This window comes from Heptranchias perlo, chromosome 10 (assembly GCF_035084215.1).
Source record: "Heptranchias perlo isolate sHepPer1 chromosome 10, sHepPer1.hap1, whole genome shotgun sequence".
In the NCBI taxonomy this organism is placed as follows: Eukaryota; Metazoa; Chordata; class Chondrichthyes; order Hexanchiformes; family Hexanchidae; genus Heptranchias; species Heptranchias perlo.
In genome coordinates, this window is record NC_090334.1 from 3140501 (window position 1) to 3152692 (window position 12192).

Genomic DNA, 12192 nt, shown 5'->3' on the forward strand with positions numbered 1-12192 from the left:
GCGAGTGACTCACCTCCTGACTCCCCAAAGCCTTTCCACCATCTACAAGGCACAAGTCAGGAATGCGATGGAATACTCTCCACTTGCCTGGATGAGTGCAGCTCCAACAATACTCAAGAAGCTTGACACCATTCGCTTGATTGGCATCCCATCCACCACCCTAAACATTCACTCCCTTCACCACCGGCGCACTGTGGTTGTAGTGTGTACCATCCACAGGATGCACTGCAGCAACTCACCAAGGCTGCTTCGTTCCCCTCCAAGTCACACACCATCCCAAATTGGAAATATATCGCCGTTCCTTCATTGTCGCTGGGTCAAAATCCTAGAACTCCCTACACAACAGCACTGTGGGAGAACCTTCACCACACAGACTGCAGCGGTTCAAGAAGGCGACTCATCACCACCTTCTCGAGGGCAATTAGTGATGGGCAATAAATGCTGACCTTGCCAGTGACACCCACATCCCATGAAAGAATAAAAATAAAGCCTTCCTGTAATTTGTCGCAATCCTCCTTGGCATTAACTGTACCCTCCCCCCCCCCCCCCCCCCCCAAAATTTGGTGTCGTCCGCATATTTTGAAATTGTATTTCCAGTTCCCGATTCAAATCGTTTATCTAAATGGTGAACAACAGTGGTCCCAGCACCGATCCTTGTGGAACACCACTTCCCACCTTTTGCTCGTCTGAGTAACTACCTTTAATCCCTACTCTCTTTTCTGTTTTGTAGCCAGTTTGCTATTCATTCTGCTACCTGTCCCCTGACTCCACATGCTCTGACCTTAGTCATGAGTCTACTGTGCGGTACCTTATCAAAGTTCCTTTGAAAATCCGAGTTAGGATGCGGGCGGAGTTTTGGATGAGCTCAAGATAATGGAGGGTGGAAGATGTGAGGCCGGCCAGGAGAACATTGGGATAGTCAAATTTGGAGGTAACAAAAGCACAGATGAGGGTTTCAGCAGCAGATGGGATGAGGCAGGAGCGGAGACGGGCAATGTTACGGAGGTGAAAGTAGGCAGTCTTGGTGGTGGAGAGGAAATGGGTCGGAAGCTCATCTCGGGGTCAAATAAGATGCGGAGGTTGCGAATGGTCTAGTTCAGTTGAGATACTGGCCGGAGTGGAGGATGGAGTCGGTGGCTCGGGAACTAAGTTTGTGGTGGGGGCTGAAGACCATGGCTTCAATCTTGCCAATATTTAATTAGAGGAAATTGCAGCTCATCCGGGACTGGATGTCAGTCAAGCAATCTGATAACACAGGAGGTAGAGGGGTCGAGAGGATGAGGGGGTCATAGTCACAGAGGATGTCATTTGTAACTTTGACTCTGGCCCTTTCAGTGCTGTCGCAGGGGTGTTTACCTGATTGGTGAGGTTCCAACATGCATTTGGGGAAAGATGGGCACAGATTTGGGAGGCGATAACACATTGAAGGACTTTGAAGAGGAGAGAGAGGTTGGAAACGGAGGCAGGGGGGTGGCGGTGTTTGCAAGAACAGAGGGGTCAAGGGTGGGATTTTTGAGGAGCCCGGTGGTAACGGTAGATTTTAAAGGGAGGGGGACGGTACTTCAGGAGAGGGAACTGTTTACAATGTGAGCTAACATGGGGGACTGACAGCGAAGTTGGGTGGTCAGCAGTTTAGTGGGAATAGGGTCGAGGGAGCAGGAATGTGTCTCATGGACAAGATGAGCTCGGAGTTGCATGAGGGGAGATCGGAGAGAAACTAGAGAAAGATGCAAGTTCAGGGCTCGGGCAGGGAGGAACCTTGTGCTAGCTTGGCCTGATGGGCATGGGGAAGGGAGGGATGCGGCAGAGGCAGCTGAACGGATGGTCTCAATCTTAGTGACAAAGCAGTCTATGAACTCACAGTTGTTGGAGGGGGCAGAGGGGAGGGGTTTAAGGAAACTGTTGGTCGTGGAGAAATGACACCGTGGGTTATCCTTGCATTCCAGGATGATCCTGGAGTAGTGAGCAGTTTTAGCAGAGGAGAGCAGGGCCCAATAGTGCTCTATGTGGTCCAGCCAGATCTGGTGGTGAATGGCTAAACCAATTGTGCGCTATGTACATTGAAGTCTTGCCCCCCTCCCCTCCCCGGACTTAAGGGAGTAGAGATGAGGATCATATCATGGGGAACTACTATGGTGGGAAAGCTTAAGGATTTTACTTAGGACACAGGCATCAAAGGCGGAGGTGAGGGAGTTGATTAAGCAGATCGATAACTGCAGAAATATCGTGGCCTCTATTGGGAGTTTGAAAGTGCCATTGTAAATGACTTGGATCGGGTGGGGGGTGGGGTGGTGGTGTTGGGGTGCGGGGAAGTTTTTTTTTCCAGGGCACACTCAGAGGGTGGGAGATGTGAGTCGTGAGGGATACAAGGAAGTGATCAGGTGGTCTTGTCTGTGATTGGAACGATGGGAATGGAGAGACCACATGAGAAGGCACGGTCGAGTGGATGGTCATGAATATGGGTCGAAGTTTATATGGAAGGAGAGGTAAAGGGAGAGCAAGAGGGTAGTGAGCTCAAGGAGAGGGCACAGTTGAAATTACCATGGATGAGTTGTCGCTGAGTGAGGGATATCACCTCTCTTCTCTACAGTAATTTCATCTGACATCTGCCCAATCTACTAACCTGTCTGTGCTCTTCTGAAATCAAATATGGACCACTTCATAGTTAACCACACTTCCTATTTTTGTGTTGTCCATAATATCGTGAAAAAATAATGAAGACTAGAAGAAATGTGCAGGGTATTCCAATACTCCAGTGGCAATGTATAGAATGGAAAATAGGAGCAGGAGTAGGCGAGTCGGCCATTCGGCCCTTCGAGCCTGCTCTGCCATTCAGTATGATCATGGCTGATCCTCTATCTCAATACCATATTCCTGCTCTCTCCCCATACCACTTGATGCCATTTGTGTCGAGAAATCTATCTAGCTCCTTCTTGAATACATCTAATGACTTGGCCTCCACAGCCTCCTATGGTAGAGAATTCCACAGGTTCACTACCCTCTGAGTGAAGAAATTTCTCCTCATCTCAGTCCTAAATGTCCTACCCCGTATCCTGAGACTGTGGCCCCTCGTTCTGGACCCCCCCAGCCAGGGGAAACATCCTCCCTGCATCCAGTCTGTCTAGCCCTGTCAGAATTTTATATGTTTCAATGAGATCCCCTCTCATTCTCCTAAACTCGAGTGAATACAGGCCGAGTCGACCCGATCGCTCCTAATATGACAGTCCTGCCATCCCAGGAATCAGTCTGGTGAACCTTCGCTGCACTCCCTCTATGGCAAGTATATCCTTTCTTAGGTAAGGAGACCAAAACTGCATACAATACTCCAGGTGTGGCCTCAACAAGGCCCTGTTTCACTGCAGTAAGACATCCTTGCTCCTGTACTCAAATCCTCTTGCAATGAAGGCCAATGTACCATTTGCCTTCCTAATTGCTTGCTGCACCTGCATGTTTGCTTTTAGTGACTGGTGTACAAGGACACCCGGGTCCCTTTGTACATCAACATTTAAATAATACACTGCCTTTCTGTTTTTCCTTCCGAAGTGGATAACTTCACATTATACTAGCGCCTTTGTGTCTATCATCTTAAAACCATCTGTCGTGAGGAAGAAGTAGTTAATTCACATGGTCATCTTAGACCAGGACAGAATGTGTTAGATGACCAAGTCACAGATCTGGAATGAAAGTTTTTGATTTAACATACAGACACATTGTATTTTTTTAATTAAACTGAGAGTTTAGCCATTTTGCTGCAGAGAATTGAAATATATTTCAAGAATTACATAGTAACTTCAAAAAGAACTTCTGGACTTTGTATTAAATTGAGGCTGAAGCCTCATCCCAATTCCCGGTGTAATAAGCTCTGTTTTGGCCACGGTGGACTCATGAATTGCATTGTTTTGCAGTTGATTGACTGAGCTGCACATTTTATTTCATCAAGTTGGTGTGGAGTATCAACAGTGATACACAAAGCCTTGTTGAAGTTTACTGAGTAGATATCTTATTGGCCCTTAAAGTGCCGAACATTTTTGTTTTTGTTTAGTGTTGTGTTGATTAAAAGGCTGGTGCTCCTTTCTGTGGCCATCTTGCACTGTTGATCAAAAGGTGTCAAAAACTGAGGCATAAAATGTGTTTTCTTTAAAATGCCATACCTTTGTGAAGAAAATACTGTCAGGATTTTGGAAACATGTCTAACTGATGTTTTTTAAATCCAAACTTGACTAAAGTTGTGATGTTTTACTTACAGCTGAAGCAGAGAGAACCATTGTCATAACCACGTCTGCTGCGTTACCTGCAGCTCCATCAGCTTCACCAGTTGCCCCATCCACCGTTACAGAAAACAAGGAATCCAGCAACATACATGCCATACCAAGAAGGCATGCACCTGTGGAGCAACTCGCCAGGCAAGGATCTTTCCGAGGATTCCCAGTGCTGAGCCAGACAACATCTCCATTCAAGAGGCAAATGTCACTTCGAATAAATGAGTTGCCTTCAACGATGCAAAGAAAGACAGATTTTCAAATTAAAAACACAGGTACGAGGTCCTGAGAGTTTTATACTTGGGGCAAGAATGAAATAATATTGGCAAGAACGGTTATTCATGCAGTGGTTTCTCAGTGGAGGGTTTGAGAGTTGTGTTTTTAACGATTGTGAAAACTTGAGTTTTCTAATCACCTACTGTATTGTTTGCTTGTGAAGGCTGATTCTCCTGTACTGGCCTGTCGCACATATTTTTCCATTAATAATCTAAGCAAAATGGCTGCGCAAGGTACTGAAATTAGGATAAGCTTGTCTCATTTATGCCTTCTCTTTTCTCTTTAAAAATGCAGTTGTGGATAGACGGAGTGCAAATGTGGGTTTGCCTTTTCAGGTATTGGAATTAAGTGCCAAACTAACCCTGTGTGTCCAAGATGCACAGGTATTCACTTGGTTCCTCCTGTCATTTTTGTTTCTCATTTGATATCAAATTCTCATTTTCTTCCTTTTATAAGCTAATGTCTAGGAAAGGGAAATTTTTTTTGGTTACACATTTATTGGCACACATGGTGTATATCTTTGTTTTTATACTTTAGCCCACACCGCTCCTGGGTGCTGACTCTTGCTGGGGTATGGTTCCACGGGCACTTGTAGCTTTCCAGTATCATGCTCAATTGATGGTTCTTCATATGTGAGCCAGATATCTATACAGACAGGGGTCACTGGTTACTGATCAGTTACAGAAGGCCTGGGTAATTGTTCCCTTCACAAGCCCAGGGGTTTGAGACTCGTTGTAGCACCTTAGCCAATGCACTGGCTGATACCAGCGAACTCTGCACACTGCAGGGATGACTCTAGGTCTGTATGGCTCACCCCTACCCAAGGGCCATGGGGGAGCTGTTTCTTGGTATATCACCAGATGCAGATCGAAGATGGTAGGAACTGAATGTGGACTGTGTTTGTGCCCATTACTTTAGGCAGTAACTGAGAAAGTAATTTTGTTAACATCATCAGTTAGTATTCTTTGATCAAGTTTCATTTAAATATCAAAGCGCAACTCTTTCCATATGATCTGACTACTTTCCAAATTGTAAATTTTAGTATTGGTTCCATTTTGAAGACACTTGTATCGCTGTGGACTCCTTTCCACTGACACCTGGATTGAATATGTTCACACTAGCTGACCTTAGACTTTTAACAGCTTTCCAAGAAGGATGACTGTCTGGATTGGATTTGTACTTGAGCCCAGAGGTGAAAGGGCTGTGCTGGAATACAGCAAACCATATTGTATTTCATATAAGCCACGCACTTGGTCATTGTCCTGACTCTACATTTGCTCTGAGTACTAGCATTCTGGCTTTACTATGTTGGACTGCATTAAAATATCAGCGGGGAAATGCATCGCCTGATGGAAACATTATAGCGATTGTTCTTGTCTATCTTTATTCAGTGCCTGAAATTGAAGGTGATTGTACAGCTGAAGTGGACAGTATAAGCTCCCTATGCTCTCAAATAACGCATGCATTCAGTGGACAAGTGGAGGACCCATTCTCTTCTGCACCAATGACGAAACCTACAATAGGTGCAGCACCTCAAGTAACTGCCTTCCAAGGTGTGTAGCTGGTTTGACGGCACTTTGGAGAATGACTGAAGTTTGCCAAAGAATGTTCGGGTTGTGGTGTTGCAGATTTGACCATTTGATATTTCCTCTTATTGTAGTCAATGGAGCAGCTTCAGCCTTTCCACTGCCTGTTTCAGCACCAGCAGCACCTGCCATGTCTCCCACAGTAATGCCAGTGCGTGATACAAACCCTTGGGCCCAGGTCACTTCAGCAACTAGTGCAGGAGCTACAATTGCTGCAAGTAAGGCTATACATATGGTTTAGGGATATAACTGGAGATGGAAGCAAGAGGCATTTTTATAATTAAGTATTTGTTACATAGCCCCAAATTATTTTGCACAGGACCAAAAATTTGGACAACTCATGAATCAATTAAATAACTGGTCTATGGTGGTATATATTAATGCTAAACCTTAAATAACTTTGAAGTTAAGTATTTCAAATTCAGTATGCTGTGATTATGCAGTTTAGACGTACATATCTACAATTATTGCTACTGATGTCTCTCCATTTTTGTTTCACGGGACTCAGGTTAAGCATTTGGAATACCTAAGCCATCATCTTCACCATCCCCCACAAACTCTGCACATCAATTCCATCCCTCTCCTCGGTCACTGTCAAATTCACCCAGATTGTTCACAATCTTCGCTGTCCTTTTTGACCCTGAGCTGAGCTTCCAAACCCACGTCCTCTCCACCACAAAGACTGCCTACATTGCTTGTCCTTGTCTTTGTCTTTGCCTCTGCCTCAGCTTATCTGCTGCCGGAACCCTCTTCCATGGCTTTGCCACCTACAGATTGGACTATTCCAATGCTTTCCTGGCCAGCCAAGCATCCTTCACTCTCCATAAACTTCAACTCGTCCAAAACTCTGCTGCCTGTATCCTAACCTGCACCAAATCCCACTCATCCATCACCCTTGTGCTTGCTGACCTACATTGGCTCGCGGTCCCCCAATGCCTTGAATTTAAAATTCTTATTGTCATGTTCAAATCCCTCCATGGCCGTGCCCCTTCTATCTCTATGAACTCCTCCACACCTACAACCCTCCGTGAACTCTGCGTTCCACTAACTCTGGCCTTTTGCACATCCCACACTCCCTTCGCTCCACCATTGGCGGCCGTGCCTTCAGCCGTCTTGACCCCAAGCTCTGGAATTCCCTCCATAAACCCCTCCGCCTCTCCTACTTTAAGTCGCTCCTTAAAACCTACCTCTTTGACCAAGCTTTTAGTCATCTTCCTAATATCTCCCTTGGCTTGGGGTAGATATTTGTCTGATTACGCTCTTGAAGCATCTTGGGATGTTTTTCTATGTTAAAGCACTATAGATGCAAGTTGTTTTTATCCATGGTGCTCCATACATACTGGAATAGGTGAGCCTTTTGCCTTAAAGTTCCTGATCTCAACTACTAATTAAATTCTTTGACTGCAGTAGCACCACTGCAGTAGGTTAAAAGTCAATAATTAAAATATTTTAACCACTATGCAATTAGGAAATGTTTAATTGTTACAAGATTTTATGCTGCACAAATTATTAGTTTTGAACCTCTTAATAGCGTTTAGGATTTAGCAGATTAAAACTCCTCAGTTCTAAGTAGTATTCAATTGTCACAATGCTTTACATAGGCTTAAAGATAAAAAGATGACCAGTTTACTGTTAAGTCAGTATGAAGCATGTGAGCGTGATAAGCTGTCAAATGTCTCCTAACAAAAAAGTCTTTTTTTTATCTCCCCCATTTGTTGCATAGACGACTAGTTTGTATTCCCTGAATATGGAAGATTAAGGGCTGGTCTAATTGAGGTGATTAAGATGATTAAAGGATTTGATAGGATAGTTGGAGAGAAACTATTTCCTCTGGTGGGAGAGCCCAGAACAAGGGGGCATAACCTTAAAATTAGAGCTAGGCCGTTCAGGGGGTGATGTGTGAAGAATTGTTTTCTGACAAAGGGTAGTGGAAATCTGGAACACTCTTCCCCCAAAACCTTTTGAGGCTGGGGTCAGTTAAAAAATTTCAAAACTGAGATTGTTTGATAAGAGTATTAAGGGTTACAGAACCAAGGTGGGTAGATGGAGTTACGGTGCAGATCAGCCATGATCTAACTGAATGGTGGAACAGGCTCGAGGGGCTGAATAGCTCTTCCTGTTCCTATTTCATCTATCTTCCATCTTAAATTTTTAAATGGGGGAGAGGAGAAGGAAGAGAAGGATAATGTGTGATGTGACTGGCAAACTTTCTCATTGATTCAATCAGTGCTACTCTTTGGTTAAGGGTATCAAGGGATCTGGAGCAATGGTGGGTAAATGGAGTTGAGATACAAATCGGCCATGATCTAATTGAATGGTGGAACAGGCTCGAGAGGCTGAATGGCCTCCTCCTGTTCCTGTGTTAACTCAACGGGAGATGCACTTCACTGAAGGAGACCAGTTTTCCTGCTCCATTTTAGCTCCTTCCTGCAAGACTGGGCTGTGACTGTCGGCTGAGAGTGTGCCTCATACACTGGTGTTCTTGTAAAAGACCAACCCTGCTGTGCCACCCTTAACTAGAATTGCTGCCATTTTCTGTTTAATGTTAATCAGAACACTTTTTTTCCTACCAACGGTCTTTTCTAAGATTGTGTAGCTGGTACAGTTGTTGGATGGTTTTTCAATATTTCTCTCTTGTTTTAAGCAGGCACTGATTGGGGCACAGCTGTCACCGTAACGACCCCGATTCAGCCCAGTCACAAACGCACACCATCAGAAGCTGATCGCTGGCTTGCAGAAGTATCGAAGAGTGTTCGGGTGCAACCAGCACCCCAGCCGTTGCCACAACCTTCAGTGGCCATGCCACCGGCTCCACAGTCCTTTCAGGCCAACACCTTCATTACCCCCCATGCAGCACCGGTCAGCGTGGTTCCTCAGATGCAGCCCACGTTTATTCCTGCTCAGCCATACAGTCTGGGGGTCACCAACGGAATGCCATATCAAGCTCCAAACGTGCCTGTGGTTGGAATCACCCCGTCACAAATGGTTGCTAATGTCTTTGGCACAGCAGGCCATACTCAGGTTACTCCTGCACAGCAGAGCCATGCACATTTGAAACAAAATGCATTCCCACAATTTGAAGGTGGTATCATGGGCACTGCTGCAAATGCTAGCCCTTACTTTAAACCTTCCCAGCAAATTAACGGTTCAGCAGCTTTCAATGGAGCAGAAAATAGCAACTGGACAACAGAAACCAAAAGCATTCAAATGGCAGCAGGCATACCAGAAATTGATGCATTTGAGGCTCAGTGGAATGCACTGGAATATAAATCAAAGCAACGGGCCACACCTTCTCCTACTAATCCATTCTCTAGTGACTTACAGAAGACCTTCGAGATTGAACTTTGAGCAGAGCTCTGATTTTGTGGGGGGGGTGGTGCGAGTGTGCGGAGAGCATTCAGTGTTGACAATGGGAATGAAGAACTGCTTTAGCAGTCTCTGAGAACCATTCTAAACCTGAAGCAAAGCTGGACTGAAAGATCTGGCAAGGTTGAATGATCAAAGGGGCATGTCTGTTGTCTGCCTTGGAAAAACTGGTTATTTTAATGGTACGTGTAGGGGATCAGCTGCTTGTTTCTAAACTCTTTCTACCTACAATTATGTCGGTATTCTGTGGTGGGACTGCAGAGTGATGCTGCAGTTCTGTTGTGTTGGAGCTTCCAATTTGGGTAAATTGATGCCAAAATCTTTATTTTTATGCATTAGTATATATATTTTAAATAGTTATGGAAATTGAGCTGTAAGTAATCTTGCCAAAGGTAAAACACCGAACGGTTGTACGAAATGTATATAGAGAATGGTTTATTGCTGATTCTAATGTAAGTAATTGAGGTAAATGTGATCCTTTCGCTGGTCCTTGCAACTGACTATTTTGCTGTGAGTAGTACACTTGCTTAAACAGATGACCAATTATAAATCATTTAGTATGCAGCAGTTAAATATTTTTAACAGTATTGTTATGGTCTACATAAACCATGATCAATCTTGTATGTTCTGTTGAGCGAGATTTTATTTTGTTCTGTGTTACTGAAAATTCTCTTGTTTCCTTTATTATCTTGAATGGGTTTTTAAGACGGTCAGTCAGGTTCGATTGCTGTAAATGTAAAAATGGATTTGCACAATATAGTTAAGCAGAATCATCCTTGGTACCAGGCTGTACTCACTTTTCCAACACCCACCTCCCTCCCTCCCTCCCTTTGTGGTGATCAGTGAGAGTCTATCCTTCTGCGTTATGGCTACTTTGCATCTCACTTGAGGATTCAGCAGGTTTTCTTTTTGGTTTCGTTTTAATTTTGACTTGTACAAGCCTTACAATCACTTGTAATAAAGAAAGAAATTTATACTGGAGATTTATAATCTTTAACAGAAATAAATGATGGTTAGAAGACTGACCATATTTGCAAAGGTTTTTTTGATTATTTCAAATCACAACTTTTCTATGTTAATTTACATTACATTTCAGTAGCAAGGAAGTGTTGTTGATCGATTCCATATACCAAGTAGGTATTTTCCTTGGACCAGTCCCCAGCACTTTAACTGTGTTATTAGACACATGTCTGTCTGTCAACCAGCAGGAAATGCTTGGCTTTCTTTAAATCAGTTTACTAAAGCAAATCCCTGATCAAAACACATTTATATTTATTTGAAGTGTAAATACAAGTAAAAATAAAAGAAACCTTGAAAATAGTGACACATAATCCCAAAAGCAAGGTGTCTAATTAGAAAGACTGGAGAATGTTGCACAAGAAAGTTTGAGATATTATCTAGAAAAGGTTTATGTGGGTGATTTATCCTAAGGAGAAAATGCAGCCGTTAAGTAGATCTATTCGCTGGTGGCACTGGGATAGATCTTGCATATTGTATAAAAGCAGGTTAAGAGCAATTCTCAATCACACTTTCCATAGCAGGGCTTCTGCTAACACCGATACTTCAATTTTTAATTTCCTGCGATAGATAGAATTTATCATATTTTGCCATTTTGTGTAAATATAAAAAGGCAACAGGTTGAAAATAAGTTGTTTAATTTGCTGATTTGCCATTCATGGAAATGTTAATAAACAATACACAATATACATTTTTTTTACATGAACATTTTGTCCTCAAAAATGTGCTTCCAGATTGTTCAGTGAAAAATAGTTATAGTAGTAAGTGTTATGTACAATATTAACCACTTAACACCAGTGCAAAGGAGTGACAGTGACAAAACTGTAGGGCCCAACAGAGCAAATATATCTGATAATTTAGTGAATATATCCAACCTGTCAACATTCAGCTTTTGAAAATACTAGTCTTTTTACACAAAATCTCAATGCAGATAAATTTCAAAACATATCTTTGGAAGTAACAAGCTTCACATCCTTTGAAAACAGTATTTACTACATTAACAACTTGATTATAAGTGTGTAGTAACTTGTAATTCTAAAACTATTATATACATCAATAGTTTTTTTTTTAAAGTACAAGTACTTTTGTTTGTAGAATATTAAATAAAAAATTGGGTATGACTATGCTCATCACCTTTTGCTGTGGTACGAATTTTCCAACATTACTTGAGTAGCATCTCTTGTTCATATCCTACAGTACACCTTTACATGCTACTGCCAGTAAAGTGGACCTACAACACAGAAAATAACACCCAATCAGAAGTGGCTCTATCTTTTCAAGTATGGAAATTTTTATTATACAGAGTGCTTATTATTTAACCCCACTGAAAACTTGTCAATATTAAACAGCGGATATGTTACATCCCCCCCCCCGCCCGCCCCCTGTTAATGTCTTGGGGAAAAATGTGCAATAGTGGAAATTAGTACATTTTTAGAACTGTGTAGACTGTTAAATATGTTTGTTTCCATTGTGTTTGTTCACAGGCCAATTAATTGCAGCTGCCCCACTTTGGTACTTTTGGATGTGTTTTATGTTTTGCCAAAATACAGCAACATAAGTATAAAGCAACAGTTTGATTTAAAAGAAAAATAATGCATAAACAGTAACACTTGTGTAGATCAAGCAGAAATTGATACACATACATATGAAGTGGCCCAATGTACTTTGCACACTGGTGAAATGTGCAA

The 12192-nt window shown here is 42.8% G+C and overlaps 2 protein-coding genes across 9 annotated transcripts in view; one reads left to right on the forward strand and one right to left on the reverse strand.

The window, feature by feature from the left end:
- Positions 1 to 10513, forward strand: part of numb (NUMB endocytic adaptor protein) — a 173123-nt gene extending 162610 nt beyond the window's left edge. For 5 of the 8 annotated variants that reach the window (XM_067991133.1, XM_067991130.1, XM_067991132.1 and 2 more), the window contains 4 exons: positions 4247 to 4534; positions 5927 to 6088; positions 6196 to 6339; positions 8766 to 10513. In XM_067991133.1, coding sequence (XP_067847234.1) covers positions 4247 to 4534; positions 5927 to 6088; positions 6196 to 6339; positions 8766 to 9469 — 1298 coding nt within the window. In that variant the 3' untranslated portion in view covers positions 9470 to 10513. The remainder of the gene's footprint in view (positions 1 to 4246; positions 4535 to 5926; positions 6089 to 6195; positions 6340 to 8765) is intronic. The other 3 variants (XM_067991136.1, XM_067991138.1, XM_067991131.1) reach the window with 2 other exon arrangements.
- Positions 10514 to 11125: 612 nt separating this feature from the next.
- Positions 11126 to 12192, reverse strand: part of LOC137326409 (papilin-like) — a 58244-nt gene continuing 57177 nt past the window's right edge. Inside the window, exon 20 of the mRNA XM_067991455.1 lies at positions 11126 to 11735. The gene's annotated coding sequence lies outside the window, so the exon portion shown is untranslated. The remainder of the gene's footprint in view (positions 11736 to 12192) is intronic.